General features: G+C 40.1%; 1 protein-coding gene across 1 annotated transcript in view; it reads left to right on the top strand.

The window, feature by feature from the left end:
• The window catches only part of ANO2 (anoctamin 2), a 536,951-nt gene that overhangs the window by 406,016 nt on the left and 112,813 nt on the right, over positions 1–18,122 (top strand). The window contains exon 16 of the mRNA XM_036759072.1: positions 12,082–12,193. Coding sequence (XP_036614967.1) covers positions 12,082–12,193 — 112 coding nt within the window. The remainder of the gene's footprint in view (positions 1–12,081; positions 12,194–18,122) is intronic.

Raw genomic sequence — 18,122 nt, 5'->3', positions numbered from 1 at the left:
GGACAAGATGTGTTTTTAGAATGAAGGGTGAAAGTGTTTGTCTGAATGCAGCCCAAGTTTTATTGGACTCAGAGAAGTGGGGACAAAAGGAGCCATATTCATTATAGCCCCAGTCTGATCGAGAGCATATATCCTGAGCCAAGCACACATGTGGGGCCATCCTGCTTTCCTTGGGAGAACAGAGAATAAATTCGGATAAACTGGAAGTTGTTTTGAGAAACAGGCCTTTAGAAAGAAGTGAAAGACATTCTAGGGCAAAAGCCTCAAGCTTATCTCCTCAGTGCTGGTCAAACAAGATTAAAATATCCTGGAGAAATGTTTAAAAAAATAAATAAAAACACAGCAAACATAGATAATGCTAATTTGTGGTTTTCTAAGTGACCCAGCAGCAAGATCCTTGTTTTTGTGTTTGATGTCATTGGCCTAGGGGATGGTAGAATGAGGGGAAGATGGCTGGCATGAGGACCAGAAAGCAGAGGAGCAGCAAATCTCAGTGGTTACCTGCGACCACAGCCAAGTCACTCAGCCTCATAGAATCTCAGAACCAGAAGGAACATCTATGAGGGCACCTAAACTAATCCAAACTCAAATATAAGTTGCATCTACAACATACCAAACTGTTGGTAATTTGACATTTCCTGGAGCCAGCTGTGTGGCACAGTAGAAAAAGCCCTAGACTTGGAACTGGGAACTCCTCAGTTTGAACCTGGCCTCAGACACTTACTAGCTGGGCAAATCACTTGACTTTTGTCTGCCTCAGTTTCCCCATCTGTAAAGTGGGAATAACAATAGCACCCATCTCCCAGGGTTGCTGTGAGGATCAAATGAAACATTTGTAAAAACAAAAACAAACAACAAAAACACACACTTGGTACAGTGCTTTGCACATAGTAGGCACTTAATACTTGTCTGTTGGAAATGGTTGAAGGCATCCAGGTAGGGACAACCCCTACTTCTTGAGGCTGCTTGCTCCCTTATTGGATGGCTCTAAGTGTTAGAGAGATTTTCCTTACATTGCTCCTAAATCTGTGTCTTTGCAGCTTCTACCTTCTCTCAGCTCTCCCCTCTGGGGCCGAGCAAAACCAGTTCAGCTTCCTCATCTATGAACTGAAGGTATTGGACTAGATCTACTCTTAAGATCTTTTCTAGCTGGAAGTCTCAGACTATATGATCCTACCAATGTGTTCAACAGAGTCCAGGTCAACATTCATGCCAGAAACTTAGAAAGAGTAGAATGTCCATGCAAAAGCAGGAGTCGGGAGGTGTAGCCTGGGTTGGTCTGGACCTGAAATGGGCAGGAAGTGAAAGCCAGCATCAGCCAAGAGCTCTAAGCTTGCCATTAAATGGGTTTGCCGGACTAGATACTTGCTCTGGCTCAAGGCAGGTCCGCGAAGGCCAGTCTTGATCCCTTTTGTTCCTTAATGCAGTAATGTTGCCAGAAATCAGAAATTGGAAACATTTTTTAGATCACCTTTAGGTACTTTGGAGAAGGACACCTGCTTTCATGTGCTCTGATCCTTGTGCATGAACTCATGAGATTTGGTTGCTTTCTTAGGATAAAGTTGCCCATCTCACCTGTCTTCCTCATCACCAGTAGTGACTTGCATAGGATGCCCCAGAGCCATGGTAGCCTGTGACTGTGGAACGAGGCAAAGAACTAGTTCATGTAGGATGTGAACCTTTGACTTGGTGGATCACTACTGAGGTTTTTTAGGGTTTTGCTTTTATTTATTGTAGTTTTGGACTGGTTCACCACAGAAAGACCGAGGCTTCCTGGTTGGATGTCTCTGAAAGATTTTTAAAGCCCTTGGGGGGAGGAGGTGGCATCTTCTTTCCTGTTCATTACCCTGCAAATATATTCCTCTTTAGATTTAACCTAAATCTATACCTTTACAATTTAAGCCCATTTCTTCACAAGCCAGATGCCTCAGGGTGGTTTAGGCAGAAGGCTTTGGGAATCCTGGCATTCAGCCAGGGTGCTAGTAGGTTCAGGTCTCCCATCTCTCCGCCCTTGGGACCACGGATTCCCTCCAGTTAGGAAGCCCTTCAGAACAGCTGGGCTTGACAGGTGTGTCCCAGCAACACCCAAACGTATTAAGTTCCCACCCCCTCTGACTGAGTCTCTTCTCTACTTTCTCGTGGAAGAAGAGAGTAACTGAAGGGGTGGAAAGAGAACCCTTAAACCCTCCCCGCTGTCCCCTACTCCCACAGCTGGCTGTCTGGTTACACAGCTGGCTCTCTGGCTCCTGCCTGGATGTTTCCCTCCCCACAGCACAAACAAGACAACAACATTACAGGGAGAGAAAAGGGGTGGTGGGTTCTCCCTCCTCTGCCCCACCCCCCAAGCATACACAGAGAGAAAAACAGAAATAAGACCAGATGGCAGCCCTTAGTGCTGTCAGGAAACATAGCTGTTTGTGAAAGCTTGATCTGCCCTCAGGGAAGGGAGCTAGCACCTCATGCTCTTTGAGTGACTCACCCACACAGGTTCAGACTTCCCACTCGGTTCCAGTTGAGGTTCCCCCAAAGCCACCCAGGCATGCCTAGAATATCCCAACTGCCAAGAGGGCTTTCCTTCACTTGCTCCCCCAGGCACAGCCCAGGTCTGACATTAGTTGGAATATGGACTTGGAAATGGACCGTGACTGTCCTATTGATCTATGGAGTTCACTGATGCAATGCTCTTCCAAAGTTCTGAATAAATTGCAAGTAATACCTCTTCCACCCTTGTGGCAGTGGTGTTTCTGTGGAAGCAGGAGATACCTTAAGGCATTTATCACCCTGAGTCAATTCCCTCGGACCAGCTTAGGTTCTGTCTCTTTAAAATGCGAAATTTTTCAAAAACTGCTCACGTTGAGTCACAAGGATTCATATTTAGGGTACATAATTTTAGGAGGGAAATAGTGATTTGTATTTCAGTCCCACTTGACCTCTCTGGTTTACCACTAATTAGAGTTACAGGTAAGACAGGGTCAAGAGAGATTGCCTTGGTTTCCTCTAATCAAGCTGGAGTAGGTAGGTTTTCAGAGGTGTTTTTTTTTTTTATTACTGGGAAGGAAGGGAGGGAGGAAGGAAGGAAACGAGCATTTATTAAGCATCTACTATATGCCAAGAACTCTGCTAAACACCTTGCCAATGTTATATCTCCTTTTTTCCCCCTCATAACCATGGGATGTACATGCTGTTATTATCCCCATCTTACAGTTGAAGAAACTGAGGCAGAGGTTAAGTGACTTGCCCAGGATCACACAGCTACTACGTGTCTGAGGCAAGATTTGAACTCGGGTATTCTTAATTCCAGGCCCAGTGCTCTAACCACTATACCATGTAGTTATCTTGCCCTTTCCTCCTTTGCCCTGGTCATCTCTTCTGTCCATAATCTTAATAGCGGAGCTCCATAAGGAGAGCCATCACTGGGCCTGAAGTCAGGAAGATTCATCTTCCTGAGTTCAAATCTGGCCTTGGACACTTACTAGCTGTGTGACCCTGGGCAAGTCATTTAACCCTGTTTGACTCAGTTTCCTCATCTGTAAAATGAGCTGGAGAAGGAAATGGCAAACCACTCCAATATCTTTGCCAAGAAAACCCCAAATGGGGTCATGGAGAACCAGACACAACTTAAATAACTGAAAAAATTACAACAAAAAAAATTATAGTTACATCGAAGAAAGAAGTAGGCTATTTCCTCAAGTGGGCCTAGTTTTAGGGTCTCCCCAGAGAGGTATAGGACATCTGTCTAGAGGTCTTTGAAATCACCTTTTTCCCCCCAGAAACAGGGCTGGGAACTCTTAGAAATGCTGCCTCATAGTCTGGAGCAAAGGCTGTCCAAAGTATTTGGCAAAATTCATCTTGTATTGAGTAGGTGCTGACAGCCAATACAATCATGTTCTGCTCATTCCTTCCCTTCTGATTTCTATTCTTTTGGAGTAGGATCATAATGGAGGGGGTCTAGGGAGTCCAGTGCTCTAAAGAACTCTAGGCACTTTTGTCCATATTCTTTCTAAAATCCCATGCCTTCATTTCTTCCACAGTACAGGAAAGCTAGGCTGCTGTCCTATTCCCCCACCCCATATTAGGAAAATTAAACCTTTCTCCTTCCCCAGAGAGCCCAACAAAGACCATGGCTGTGGAACTCCTGGCAAAGCACAGGGGTTCCTCTATGTAAGGTAGGGCATGACTCTGATTTAGTGGTATGTCATGGGGATTTGGATTATTTATTGGCAATTCCCGTTATTTATGTTGTTCATGGCACTTAAAGCTTGAGTTTGATTTTTAGAAATGAAACCAATAAATAATAACTAACCCTTTGATTTATCATCACAGAGGGGAGGGCATGATTTCCAGTTGGAAAAAATCATTCTGAAAGAACCAGATGCTCTTCTCAAAGAACTGTTAGGAAATTCTTGCCCTGTTGCTCTGCGATAATTGGGAAAGCTAGGTCTGGCCAGTCTGAATGGGATCATGGGAGGAAATAAAATGTAGCAGCTACCCACATTCCCCAGTCTCTAGACTTGCCTACATTACCTTTGGCCCTCAACCCTTCAAATCTAGGACCATCCACAGGGCCTGGCTATTTATAACTCAGGCCTTCAGGGCAGATTTCTAGTCACCAACATAAATTTGATTAAATATTCTAATGCCTCCCACATTAATCATGTAAAACCAGTAGACAGATGTTGCTAAGCATTTGGATCTAAATGATACAAGCCATACGAGAAATCTTGCAAATTCATTCATTCAGTGACCATACATAGCAAGAGCACATCTGGCAATTCTGAACACATCTGGTAGTAGCTGAGGGCCACCCAGAAGATGCCATCTTCCCTGCCTTATTCATTTAGGGGATGATTTTTTTTTCACCCATTTTGAACAGAGAGGGAAATTATTGAGCTTAGGATCACAAGAATGGAAAAGGTCTTTAGGATCCATGGCTAGCTTTTCCAAGCCTCTGAGCATTAGACTTGGATTCCTTTTCTCTAGATGAGTGGAGGGGATTCTTATGTAGAGGATTCTGGGTTCTCAGCCCAGTGAGAGTCTGATGAGTTAAGTGAAAATCAGTCAGATAGGAAGCTGTCGGGTCAGAACTTGAAGACAGGGAGGGGAAGATGCTTAGATCTTTAGGTAACCTAAGTAAACAGAGAGGAACAGTTAACTGGAGTGGGGCAAACTGTTAATTATTAAGATAAAGTAATCACCACAAATGATTATTGAAAAAAGGATTGTGGTTATGAGCATTAGTTTGAATTTAGCTGTTCCATGCCAAGATCTATAGTGTCCTCAGGTATCAACTGCCTTTGCTCTCCTATCTAATGAGCCTATTTGTGATTGTGGGTGTGTCAGGAAGGAGAAAACCACAAAGCTGAAGGATGTTAAGAAATTCACTGTCCCAGTCCTGCTAGTCGAAAGGCCCTGTTTCCATAGCAACCCAGCAGCAGGGCCCCACCCCTTGGGCAGACCAGCAACAAGATCCTTCCTCCAGGGCCAGCTACCAGAAAGACTCTGTTACCATAACAACCCAGTAGCAAAGCCCCACCCTTGAAGCAGGACAGCAGCAGCTAATCTCCCCACCCAGGGGAGGCCAACAGGGAGGTCCCACCCCACAGTACAAGGCAGAAGGGAAGCCTACCCTCCAGTGAAAGCAAGGAGCTAATCCCTAAAGCTCAGTGAAAGCCAGCAGTAAGACCCTGAGCCCCAGCAAAAAGTTTGGGACAGTTCAGGACCAGAGTCCTGAGGAAAAACAAAAAATCACAAAAAAGGCAAAAAAAAAAAATGAGCAAAGAACAAAGGAAAAAAAAACAAAACACTTGATTATTGAAAACTACTATGGTGACAGGGAGAATCAAGACATAAACTTAGATGAGGACAAAAGTATCAAAATGGCTACATGTGAAGCCTCAAAGAAAAATGTAATTTGGTCTCAGGACCAAAAAGAATTCCTGGAAGAGCTTAAATGTATTTTAAAAAGCAAATTAGAGAAGTGGAAGAAAACTTGAGAAAAAAAATGAGAGTAATGCAAGAGCATCATGAAAAAGAGTCAATAGCATGGGGAAAGATATACAAAACTTTACTGAGGAAAATAACTCCCTAAAAAATAGAATTGGCCAAATGGAAAAGGAAGTACAAAAGCTCATTGAAGAAGATAATTTATTAAAAATTAGAATTGAGCAAGTGGAAGTTAATGACTCTATGAGACATCAAGATACAATAAAACAAAGACAAAAAGCAAAAAAAAATAGAAGAAAATGTAAAATTTCTCATTGGAAAAACAATTGACCTAGAAAATAGATCCAGGAGAGATAATATAAGAATTATTGAGCTACCTGAAAGCCATGATCAAAAAAAAAATCCTGGACAGCATTTTTCAAGAAATTATGAAAGAAAACTGCCCTGAAATTAGAACCGGAGGGCAAAATAAAAATTGAAAGAACCCACTAATCACCACCTGAAAGAGATCCCAGAATGAAAACTCCCAGGAACATCATAGCCAAATTCCCAAGCTCAGACATCAAGGAAAAAGTACTGCAAGCAGTCAAAAAGAAACAATTTAATATTGCAGAGCTACAATCAGGATTACACTGAATTTGGCAGCTTTCACATTAAAGAACCTGAGGGCTTGGAATATGATATATCAGGAAGCAAAGGAGCTAGGATTACAACCCAAAAAATCACCTCCCAGCAAAAAGGAATATAATCTTTTTTTTTTTTGGTGGTGGTGGGGGGGGGGAGGAATGGATATTTAATGAAATAGAGGACTTTCAGGCATTCCTAATTAAAAGACCAGAACTGAATAAAAAATCTGACCTCCAAATACAAGACTCAAGGGAAACACAAAAAGGTAAAAAAGAATAAAGAGAAATCATAAGAAATTCAATAAGATTAAACTGTTTATATTTCTATATGGCAAGATAATATCTGTAACTCTTAACAAATTTATTACTATGAGAGAAGTTAAGAAGGAGTATATATAGACAGAGGGTGTGGATATAAGGTAACTTTGATGGGATGATGCCCCCAAAAATAAAATAAAGGGCTGAGAAAGAAAATTGCACTGGAAGAAGGCAGGGGAGATTGAATGGGGTAACTTATCCTGCATGAAAGAAGCATGACAAAGCTATTATAATGGAGGGGAATATAGAGTGAAGAGTATGCAGGGCAAAGCTTAAACTTTACTATTAGCAAAAATGGCTCAAAGAGGGAATAACATACATATTCAGTTGGATATATAAATCTATCTTAACCTATAAGAAAGTAAAAAGCAATGGGGATAATAAAAGGAAGAGAGAGGAATCATAAAGGGGAGAGTAGATTAGGGAAGGCAGTGATCAGAAGTAAAACAATTGTGAGGAGGAAAAATGGTATAGCATCTACATTTTTAAAGAAGTTGAATGAGTTATGGGAGGAAATAGATAATAAAACTATACTAGTGGGGGACCTCCACTTTCCCCTCTCAGAACTAGATAAATCTAAGCAAAAAAAAAAAAAACAAGAAAAACGTTAAGGAGGTAAGTAAAATTCTGGAAAAGTTAGTTATGATAGCTCTCTGAAGAAAATTGAATGGGAATAGAAGGAAATATACCTTTTTCTCAGCAGTATATGGCACTTACACGAAAAATTGACCATGTATTAGGACATAAAAACCTCACAACCAAGTGCAGAAAAGCAGAAATAGTAAATGCATCCTTTTCAGATCACAATGCAATAAAAACTACATTCAATAAAGGACAATGGGAAGAGAGATTAAAGATTAATTGGAAATTAAATAATCTAATCCTAAAAAATGAGTCAAAGAACAAATCATAGAAATAGTTGATAATTTCATTAAAGAAAATGACAATAATGAGACCTATTGAAATTTATGGGATGCAGCCAAAGCAATACTTACAGTAAAATTTATATCTCTAATTGCTTATATCAATACAATAGAGGAAAAGCAGATCATTGAATTGGGCATGCAACTTAAAAATTTTTTAAATGGAAAAAGAACAAATTAAAAATCTCCAATTAAACACCAAGCCAAAAATCAAAGGAAGGACTAACAAAATTGAAAGTAAGAAAACCATTGAACTAATAAATAAACCTAGAAGTTGCTTTTATGCGGGGGGACCCAATAAAATAGATAAACCATTGGTTAATTTGATTTTAAAAAAAGAAGAAAGCCAAATTAATAGTATCAAAAATAAAAGAGGTGAATTCACCACCAATGAAGAGGAAATTAAGACAATTAAGAGCTATTTTGTCCAATTATATACTAATAAATTCGACAACCTAATTGAAATGGATGAGTATCTACAAAAATATAAATTACCCAGATGAACAGAAGAAGAAATTAACTATTTAAGTAGTCCAATCTTAGGAAAAGAAATTGAACAAGCCATCAATGAATGTTTTAAGAAAAAATCCTCAGGGCCAGATGGATTCACAAGTGAATTCTACCAAACATTTAAAGAACAATTAATCCCAACACTATATAAACTATTTTGAAAATTAGGTGAAGAAGGAGTCCTACTGAATTCCTTTTATGATACAAATATGGTGCTGATACCTAAACCAGGAAGAACCAAAGCAGAGAAAGAAAATTATAAACCAATTTCTCCAATGAGTGTTGATGTAGATATTTTAAATAAAATACTAACAGAGATTATAGCAGTAAATAACAAAGATCATACTCTATGACCAGGAGGATTTATACCAGGAATGCAGAGCTAGTTCAATATTAGCAAAATTATCAGCATAATTGACCATGTCAATAACGAAACCAACAGTAATCATATGATCATCTCAATAGATGCAGAAAAAGCCTTTGACAAAATATAGCATCCATTCTTATTAAAAATACTAGGAAGTATAGGAATAATAGAGTTTACCTTAAAATGATAGGTAATGTTTATCTAAAATCATCAGTAAACATTATCTGTAATGGGGATGAGCTAGAGGCCTTCCCAATACAAGTAGGAGTGAAACAAGGATGCCTATTGTCACGTCTATTATTTAATATTGTTCTAGAAATGTTAGCTATAGCAATAAGAGAAGAAAAAGAAATTAAAGGAATTTTAGAATAGACAACGAGGAAAGAAAACTATCACTACAGATGATATGATGTTATGCTTTGAAAATCCTAGAGAATCAACTAAAAACTACCTGAAATTATTAATAACTTTAGCAAAGTGGCAGGATACAAAATAAACCCATATAAATCATAGGCATTTCTGAGCAGCAAGAGATAAAAACAGAAATTCCATTTAAAATAACTGTAGACAATATAATATACTTCAGAGCCTACCTGCCAAGAGAAACCCAGGAACTATCTGAACACAACCATAAAACACTTTTCACACAAATAAAGTCAGATCTAAACATTTGGAGGAATATTAATTGCTTGTGGGTAGGCTGAGCCAGGACAATAAAAATGACAATTCTACCTAAATTAATCTATTTATTCAGTGCCATACCAACCAAACTATAAGAATTATTTTATAGAGCTAGAAAAAAAGGAAATAAAGTTTTATCTCCAATTACTTGATCTTGATCAAGCCATTGCGATCATTGCTTCTGCTTCTAAATGTTTGCTAACCTACCTTCTGAAAATGTGTTCAGAATAAAGTTTAAGCTCACTATCTTATATTAGCAAACTCCATTCTCATCCATTAAAAAAATCAAGATATTTGTCCTTTTTCCACTTTTCAGTCTTTCACACAAAGCCATAGATCTTCTTTCTGCTTCTTTCAGTACCTGAAAATGTAGTTCTTTTGTTTCAGGTGACTTGAATTTGTCGAGAGCAGTGTGTTTTCATATTATCTCCTTACTTCTCTTCAGAATCAACTCCCTATTAAGCATGTATGTTCAACAATCATCCTCACTGGCAGAAAGCATAGAAGCAAAATAGGAATCGAGCTACTCCTTTGCCTTCTCTATGTCATCAATTATTGTCTTTCCATTCCCCCCAAGCAACCATGCTAACCCTCTCTTTTCCTATCCTATTCCCCAATGAAACTAAAACCCTTCCCACTATTTTTGTTATCCTAAACTTCCTTGCCAGCACCTTTAGCACTCTTGACACTTTTCTTAGAAGGTCATTCCATGGCATGCGTCATACTTTTTTCAACTTATCTCTATCACCTGTCCTTGTTTTCATCTTTTTTATGTGTCTTAAAATTCAAATTGGCTACTGAATTCTGTGTACACTTTTATAGTGTATTTTTAGAATGCCCCTTTTTTCCTTCTCAGAGAAATTATTTCTCTTTGTATCCTTAGAACAGAGGTTCTTAACATAGGGTCCATGAACTTTAAAAAAAATGTTGATAATTATTTCAGTATAATGGTTTCCTTTGTACTCCTATGTGTTTTATTTTATGCATTTAAAAACATTCTTCTGAGAAAGGGTCCCCAGGTTTCACCAGACTTCAAAAGACACAGACTACCATAACCCAAAAAGGTTAAGAACCTATGCCTTAAGAGTTTCCCATTTTTCCTGACCTGAATTCTCCTGTAGAGTGAGATCCTATCTATATCTTCTCTTAACCTTTGAAATTTATTCTCTCAAATCTAGCATACCTATCAGATTATGCACAGTTTTTTTTTCTCCTCTATCACAAACTTTAAGATGGAATAATCACTTTTCCTTAGGGTTCTATCATTGCTACCTTAGTACCAGTTCCTCACTGCTAGTGTAAATTAGATCCAGAATAGCACTTCATCTTATTGCTTCCTCTACCTTTTAAAAGAGGAAATCATCATTAACGCATGTCAAGAAATTATTCATTGCTCTGCTTTTGGCAAAGAGATAACTCTAGCAGATGTCTGGATTAATTGAAGTTCTCCATCACTTCTCCATCATGCCTCAATGGAAGGCTTGTTATTTGTTTCAGAACACCTAATTGTTATCGCTTCAGCTTCTGCCTCTACTGAGCTTCAGCCAAACCCTTCTACTTTGATTTCCTGGGTTGTCTTGAATGTGTATGCCTCTTAACATACATTGCTACTCTATGCTTTCTTTCCTTTTGCCTATCCTATTTCATTACACTCTTTCACTCAATATTCTGGTAACAGAATCATCGTACCAAGTCTTAACAATATCTGAGATCAAATTTGTCCCTTTGGCTTAAGCTCTTTTGTTTGTCTTTATTACTCACTACTGTTGTTCAATTTTTTCAGTTGTATCCAACTCTTTGTTATCCCTTTTGGTGTTTTCTTGGCTGAGATATTGGAGTGGTTTGCTATTTCCTTCTTCAGCTCATTTGACAGATGAGAAAAATGAGGCAAGCAGGATTAAGTGACTTGCCCAGAGCCATACATCTGAGGCCAGATTTGATGAAATGAGTCTTACTAATGCCTACCACTCTATCTGATGCACCACCTAGCTACCTTAATATTTTTTATGTTATCCATCCTTTGTGCAATTTTCCCCTCCACTTTCTTTTTTGCTCTTTTATGAGGGGTTATTTTTTGTAATGTTCTACCATGCTCCTCAGTAAGCTATTACAAACAATTTAGTACTCTAAATCAGCGTTGCCCTTAGCTGGTGTATGTCTCCACTTGGCAAGAACATTAGTTTCTAGACTCTTAATCCCCTTGTTGTTGTAATTGATTTATATCAATTAACCTTCCTTAGTCAGGAAACAAGCATTTATTAAACACTTATTATGTGTTGGGAACTGGTAGTTATCTTTACTTGGTTTCTCTTCTTTTATCCATTCCCTATTTTTCAGCATGAAGGGGTTATTTCAGTGAGGTTGGAGCATACCATTTGTTGATATAATTTTTAGTATTTTTAAAAATTTGTATATAAATGCAAATACATATGCATACACATACATATATTCCATCAAAAGAATGTCTTGAGAAATATGGTACAAATGTATATATCCCCATTTTGCATATAAGGAAACTGATACTTAAATATGTAAAGTACCTTTCTTGCAGTCACAAAGGCCCCTAAGGGCCAGAGATAGGATTCAAACCCAGCTCCCCAAACTGACTTGAGCATTCTTTCCTCTGCATCTTGCTGTCTTGTGGGTTTGAGAGAGGGGAAATGGGTATCACCTTGGTTTCACCTCTCTGCTCAGGTTTGTTCTTCTCTTGCAGAGGTGCCCAGAACAGAAGAGAGCTTTGAGCAGCGGCTGATCCTCAAAGCTTTCCTGCTGAAGTTCGTCAATGCCTATTCCTCAATTTTCTATGTGGCCTTTTTCAAAGGGAGGTAAGCATTGCTGGGTGCAGAGGGCTGTCTCTCCAGTATTATCTAGTGTCCTCCACCATGCTTCTCCAATAGGCTGTACATCCTGTTAGGCTGCCTCCACTCCCATCTCTAGTATCCTCCTGTGCTGCTCGTCCTGTGCAGTTGGGTTGAAGTGGCTGTTCAATTTCTCTGGGTCAGAGACAGTATGATGATGTGGTGAAGTGAGTATTAAGACTGGAATCTTTACCACTTAAGTTTCTTAACCTTCCAGGTGGGAAGAGTAATATTTGAACTGCCCAGAGTCAAGTAAGATAATGTCCTCTTTGTTTCTGTAGAGGGCACCAACATTCTCTCCATCACCCAAGCTGGGAATTTAAGAACCATCCTTGAATTTTTTCCTTTCTCTCATTTACAACCCATCAGTTGACAAATACTGTCAGTTCTACTTAGAGGCAGCATAGTGGAAAGTATAGATTTTAAGTCAAGAAAGACCTGAGCTTAACTTCTGCTTGTGATTTGTACTAGCTGTGTGACCGTGGATAAGTCACTTAATCTCTCTTGAGTTTCAATTTTCACTTTTTTTTTCTTTTTAAAGTAACATTTTTTTACTGGTCTGCCCCTACCACTACCCTCACAGTTAAACAATTTTTAAGAAACAGAAACAAAATCTTCAATACATTGCTACATAGTCCAGCAAAACAAATTCCTACTCTTTTTTTTGTTATTCAGTTGTTTTAGTTGTGTCTGACTATTCATGAGCCCATTTGGAGTTTTCTTGGCAAAGACACTGGAGTGGTTAGCTATTTCTTTTTCTGGCTCATTTTACAGATGAGGAAACTGAGGCAAACAAGGTTAAATGACTTGCCCAGCTAGTAAGTGTCTGAGGCTAGATTTGAAGTTAGGTCTTCCTGACTCCAGGCCTGGTATTCTATCCACTGTGCCACCTAGCTTTATGTTGAAAAATATATCAATTTCTGCATTTTATCACCTCTCTGTCAGTAAGGTGAGTAGTATGTTTCATCTTCATTTTTTTTTGGACTAGTGGTTTATCAATGTATTGGTCAGACTCCGTGAAGTCTTTCAAGGTTGTGTTCTCTCTCATGTTATCATTGTAAACATTATCCATTTCCTCATTTCTTATGGCACATTAACATTCCATTAGATTCAAAAACCACAATTTGTGTAGCTATTTCTGAATAGGAGGAAAGCCCCTTAAGTTTCCAATTTGGACTACCACAACAGGAGCTGCTCTAAATATTCCTGTCCACATAGCTCCCTTCCCTCTTTCTTTGATTCCCTTGGGGTAAAGACCAACTAGGGGGATAGCTGGGTATATCACAGGATATACACAGGTTAATGTATATTTTCTGGGCATAGTTCCAAGTTGTTTACCAAAACGTCTGGATCAGTTCCCAACCCACCAACATGTATTCATATACCTATTTTCCCACTGCTCCTCCAATAAGTTTCTTTATTTGTAAAAGAAAGCTGGAAACACCTACTTTACAGTATGTATGGTAATTTGTTCCTCACGGTGAATCAAATTAGATAATGTATAGAATGTTCTTTGATAGTTACAAACACCAAAGAGCTATAAAAATGTCAACTGCTTTTATTCTTCTTCTTCAATAATGATTCTCCTTTTCAGTCTTAATGCAACTGCTATAGTTTAGCCCTATCTGTTTGCTTGTTTAGAGGATTATTCTAGACTCTTAATGTATGTTCTGCCTTTGCCTTCTTCAGTTCATCCTTAACACAAATGTCTGAGCTGTCTTCTTGATGCACTCTTCTGTTCACTTCATCTGTATGCTTGACAACTTCCACCTCATTGTCTAGTGAACCAAGTGTAGAGTGCTGATACCGTGACACTCAAGGCCCTCTTCAATCTGGCTGAAACCTACTTTTGCACCATTATCTCATTTTGCTACCCTTCATCTAGCCTAAGTTCCAGCCAAACCAAACTACTCTCTATCCCTCCCTCTCCAGTATCTGTACATTAGCCTATGCTAATGTCCAGTGATACGTTGGCATCCCTTATGATTCACGGACAGTCTGAAATCAAATTTCCCTTCTTAGGGCCCCTATTCTCTGCTGCCCCCAGATGTCAGTTGAAAGAAAGCTGCCTGGATGAGGAACATATATCTACTCCACAAACATTTATTTAATAACTTTGTTGGGGATTTGCTGTCTTAACAGGTGAGGTTTCTCTTGCTCCCCAGTTGGTCCCAAATGATCTGGCCTGTGCCTCTCCTACTTCTGTTGGGACTCAGTTTCTGTGAGGAGACTGGGAGCTCTGAGAGAGAGGGCATGGTCTAAATCAGGGGTGGGGAACCTATGGCCTCAAGGCCACATGTGGCCTTCTAGGTCCTCAAGTGTGGCCCTTTCAGGCCCTTTGACCAAATCCTATTTCAGTCAAAGGATTCAAAGGACCTCAAAGGGCCACACTTGAGGACCTAGTTCTAGTGCAGCCCTTTGAATCCTTTGACTGAAGTAGGATTTGGTCAAAGGGCCACATTTGAGGACCTAAAGGGCCACATGTGGCCTTGAGGCTGCAGGTTTCCCCACCTTTGGTCTAAATCAAGATTCATGTGGGAAACTAAAAATCAGGCTCAGGTCAAGGGCAAGAATTCACAAAAGCAAATAAGCTAGGCCCGACAAATCATTGTGAATGGAGTGTGAGACCAAAATGGCCGATGTCAGTAAGAGGCTGATATAGAGCAAGAGAAACACCCATAGAGTCCTTTTACATCTCTGTCTAGTTTCTCTTCCAGAAACTTTGAGATCCTGCTCGGAAAAGTAAATAAAACCCTCCTCATTTAGCTTTTGTATTTCATTGGAGGAAGAAATTGAGAAGCAGAAGGAACTGCAGTTTCTGATTCTGATTCTAGTAATCTCTATTTTGAACTTTAGACATTTCCACACCCTTTTTTTTCCCTCCTGGAAACTTAATGTTCCTGCAAAGAGTGATACTATTTGCATAGTCAACTGTCAGCTTTATTAACTAGGGCAAGAAGTACAAGCAGTAAAAACCACTGGAGAATCCAAAGGGCCCACTGCCTTGACCAGGAATATCAGCCTTGGGTCAGTGGTTGGCCCACGTAGGCAGCCTGAGGGCTAAGGTGAGGGGAAGGCCCTTAGTACAGATGACCCACAAAGATTGCTGGGTAACATCATCAAAGAGGGAGGGAAGAGATGATGCTGCTTTTCATGAAAATTGAGCCTGAAGATTATTAACTTACTTTGGATTTACTTACTTTTATACACACTCTATTGCCAACCTAGTACAATAGCGTGTGAGCTTTTTTCAGAGCAAGGATTCACATGGTTGTCCTGAAGATCTAATGAGATTAAACGTAAGGGTCTTTGCAAGTCCTAAAGGTGCTGTGTGAACGTGAGCTGTTATTGTCATTAACACCCCCAGTGTGTCTAGAATTTGTTAGGCACTGGGCATATGGATGCCAAAGGGAGGCAGTACCTACCCCTAAGGAGCTCTCGTTCTACTGGTAATATTCTACTAATATTACATGTTTATAGCTAAATAAATACAGGTAACTTGAGGAGGAGGGACTAAGGAACCAAGACAAGCTTCTTTAAGGAGGTAGCAATTGAGCAGAGCCTTTAAGGGAGTTGAGGTTGTAAAAAGTCATAAGGAAAGAGAGCCTCCCAGGCATAGGGCACAGCTTGTGCAAAGACATGGAGATGGGAGATGAGAGGTAGAATGTTGATTATAGCAAACAACAAGCATGTCACTTTGGCTGGAGTGTAGCATGCATCGTTCAGTCGTTCTGTCTTGTCCAACTCTTCATGACCCCCAAGACTGTAGCCCCCCTGTACTGTCTATGGAATTTTCTTGGCAAAGATGCTAGAGTGGTTTGCTATTTCCTCCTCCAAGGGATTAAGGCAAACAGAGGTTAAGTGACTTGCCCAGGATCACCCAGCTAGTAAATGTCTGAGGCCAAAGTTTTGACTCAAGTCTTCCTGACTCCAGGCCAAGCACTCTATCCACTGAGCCACCTAGCTGCCTCGCAGCACGCATGAGGGAGAGTAATGCATTATCACCCTGGAATGGTCTGCTAGAACCAAATTGTAAAGGTCTTTAATGCCAAATAGGGGAATTTGGATTTTATACTAAGGGCAATGGGGAGCCATTGACACTTATTAAGTAAGGGAGAGATAAGAACATAGTTGTACTTTAGGAATATTATTGAAAGTTATGTTGACTCATTGTTCCTAGTCCTGCTTGCCAATCAGTGTTGGCAAAGGCAATGAGTCTGCTGCTTTTTGCATTACCTGCTCTTTGTCATGTACCCCTACCTGTGATGTTTGTAACCCTACCTGCAAATTGTTACATACTTGCTACCTTGGGGAGGAACTGAGACCCAAGGGCCCGACCTGTTACTGGCATTGGATGATCTGAATTGTCTTTTTCTTAAGAAAGTTATCAATCAAAACTGCCCCAACCTTGAAGTTATTGCTGATCTCCAGTGATCAGCTTGTCATTATGTTGCTACCTTGACTTACTTACTTGGAATAAATTCCTTTTAATTCTCCTCATCCTGAGTTTTGCCCCATTAATCAGGGTGAAAGCCCAAAGAATTTTCCTTTCAACAATATAATTTTGGCAACTCTGTGGAAGATGAATTGAAGAGGGGACAGGCTGGATAAAAGGAGACTTCTAAGTGAAGAATGGTAAGGGTCTAGGCTAGGCCAGTTGTGGCACGAGTAGAGAGAAGGAAACAGATGTGAGGGGTTTTGAGTGGGTGGAATCAACAAGTCTTGGCAGCCAGATACTGAGGGAGTGTAACATGAGGGCAGAATTTATAATTTCAAAGAGAATCATATATATGTCTGAAAGGTTCGGAACTGCAGGATATAAGGAATTCTCTAGATAGGAAGCAGAAGAATTAAAGCATGTATTTAAGCTCCAGAGTAACAGACCCACAAACCAGCATTCCCATTTTGATATATTGATCAAAAGCCTCCAGGACCAATAAGTCCGCCTCACAAGAGTAACCAGGAGGCCACAGAGAAGCATAATAGTATAAAGCAAAATCATATACATGCTTCCCCTCTGCGGTAAAAAGATTACCCACTGGCCTCAAGTCCTTGTTCAGCACTCCTCAATCGACACGTAGGTCAGCTCTGCCACCGGCAGCTCCTGCTTCAGCTTCAGCTGTAGCTGTCTCTGGCTCCAATGGAAGCTGTTTTTAACCATCCGGCTAGCATCTTCTTTGGGGGTGTAAGATCCACCCACAGCTTCTGCCGACACATCGGGGAAGCACAGGTTCTTTCGATCTGTTTAATCAAGGGAAGCAAGGTGAAGGGGCTGACAAGCTTACTTCAATCCATCATACAGACAGCATTCAGTTAGTTCAGGGGAAAAAGCCAGCACCCCGAACTTCAGAACATTCACTTAGTTCAGGGAAGGAAAAAAAAGCCTCTACTATCCCAGACATGTAAACTAGGCCCTCCTGGGAGTTAGCCCTACCCCACCAAGGTTCCACACCTAACAGGGCTCTGGGCCTGGGGCCCAGCACCCAGCAAGGCTCAATGAGATAAACTGAGTCACTCAAAGAAAACAAAGGCCATTCTGCTTACAGGGAGGTGAGATGGAGGGGTGGAAGAAAGTGGAATATCAAGGATCACTCCTGGGTCATGAATCTGAATGACTAAGAGAATGGTGTTCCCCTGAGGGAATTAGTTCTTTTAATTTAACTGATAACTGAACCGGAATCATACTCTATAATACACCTCAAATACCCTCCATTCCTTCAAAATGATGTCATGTAGATGACAAACAATGTTATCTTCCCTTCTTGAAGACCTCTAATGATGGGGCACTCACTAGGCTCCAAGGAAAGCTTGTCTACTGAAGGATAGCTATCACTGTCAGGAAGTTTCTCTTTTACATCGGGCCCAAATCTGCCTCTTTGCACCTTCCAATGATTTC

The sequence above is a fragment of the Trichosurus vulpecula genome, chromosome 5 (genome assembly GCF_011100635.1).
Source record: "Trichosurus vulpecula isolate mTriVul1 chromosome 5, mTriVul1.pri, whole genome shotgun sequence".
Classification (NCBI taxonomy): Eukaryota; Metazoa; Chordata; class Mammalia; order Diprotodontia; family Phalangeridae; genus Trichosurus; species Trichosurus vulpecula.
Note: the sequence above shows the minus strand (reverse complement) of the source record. Positions and strands in the feature narration are given on the sequence as shown.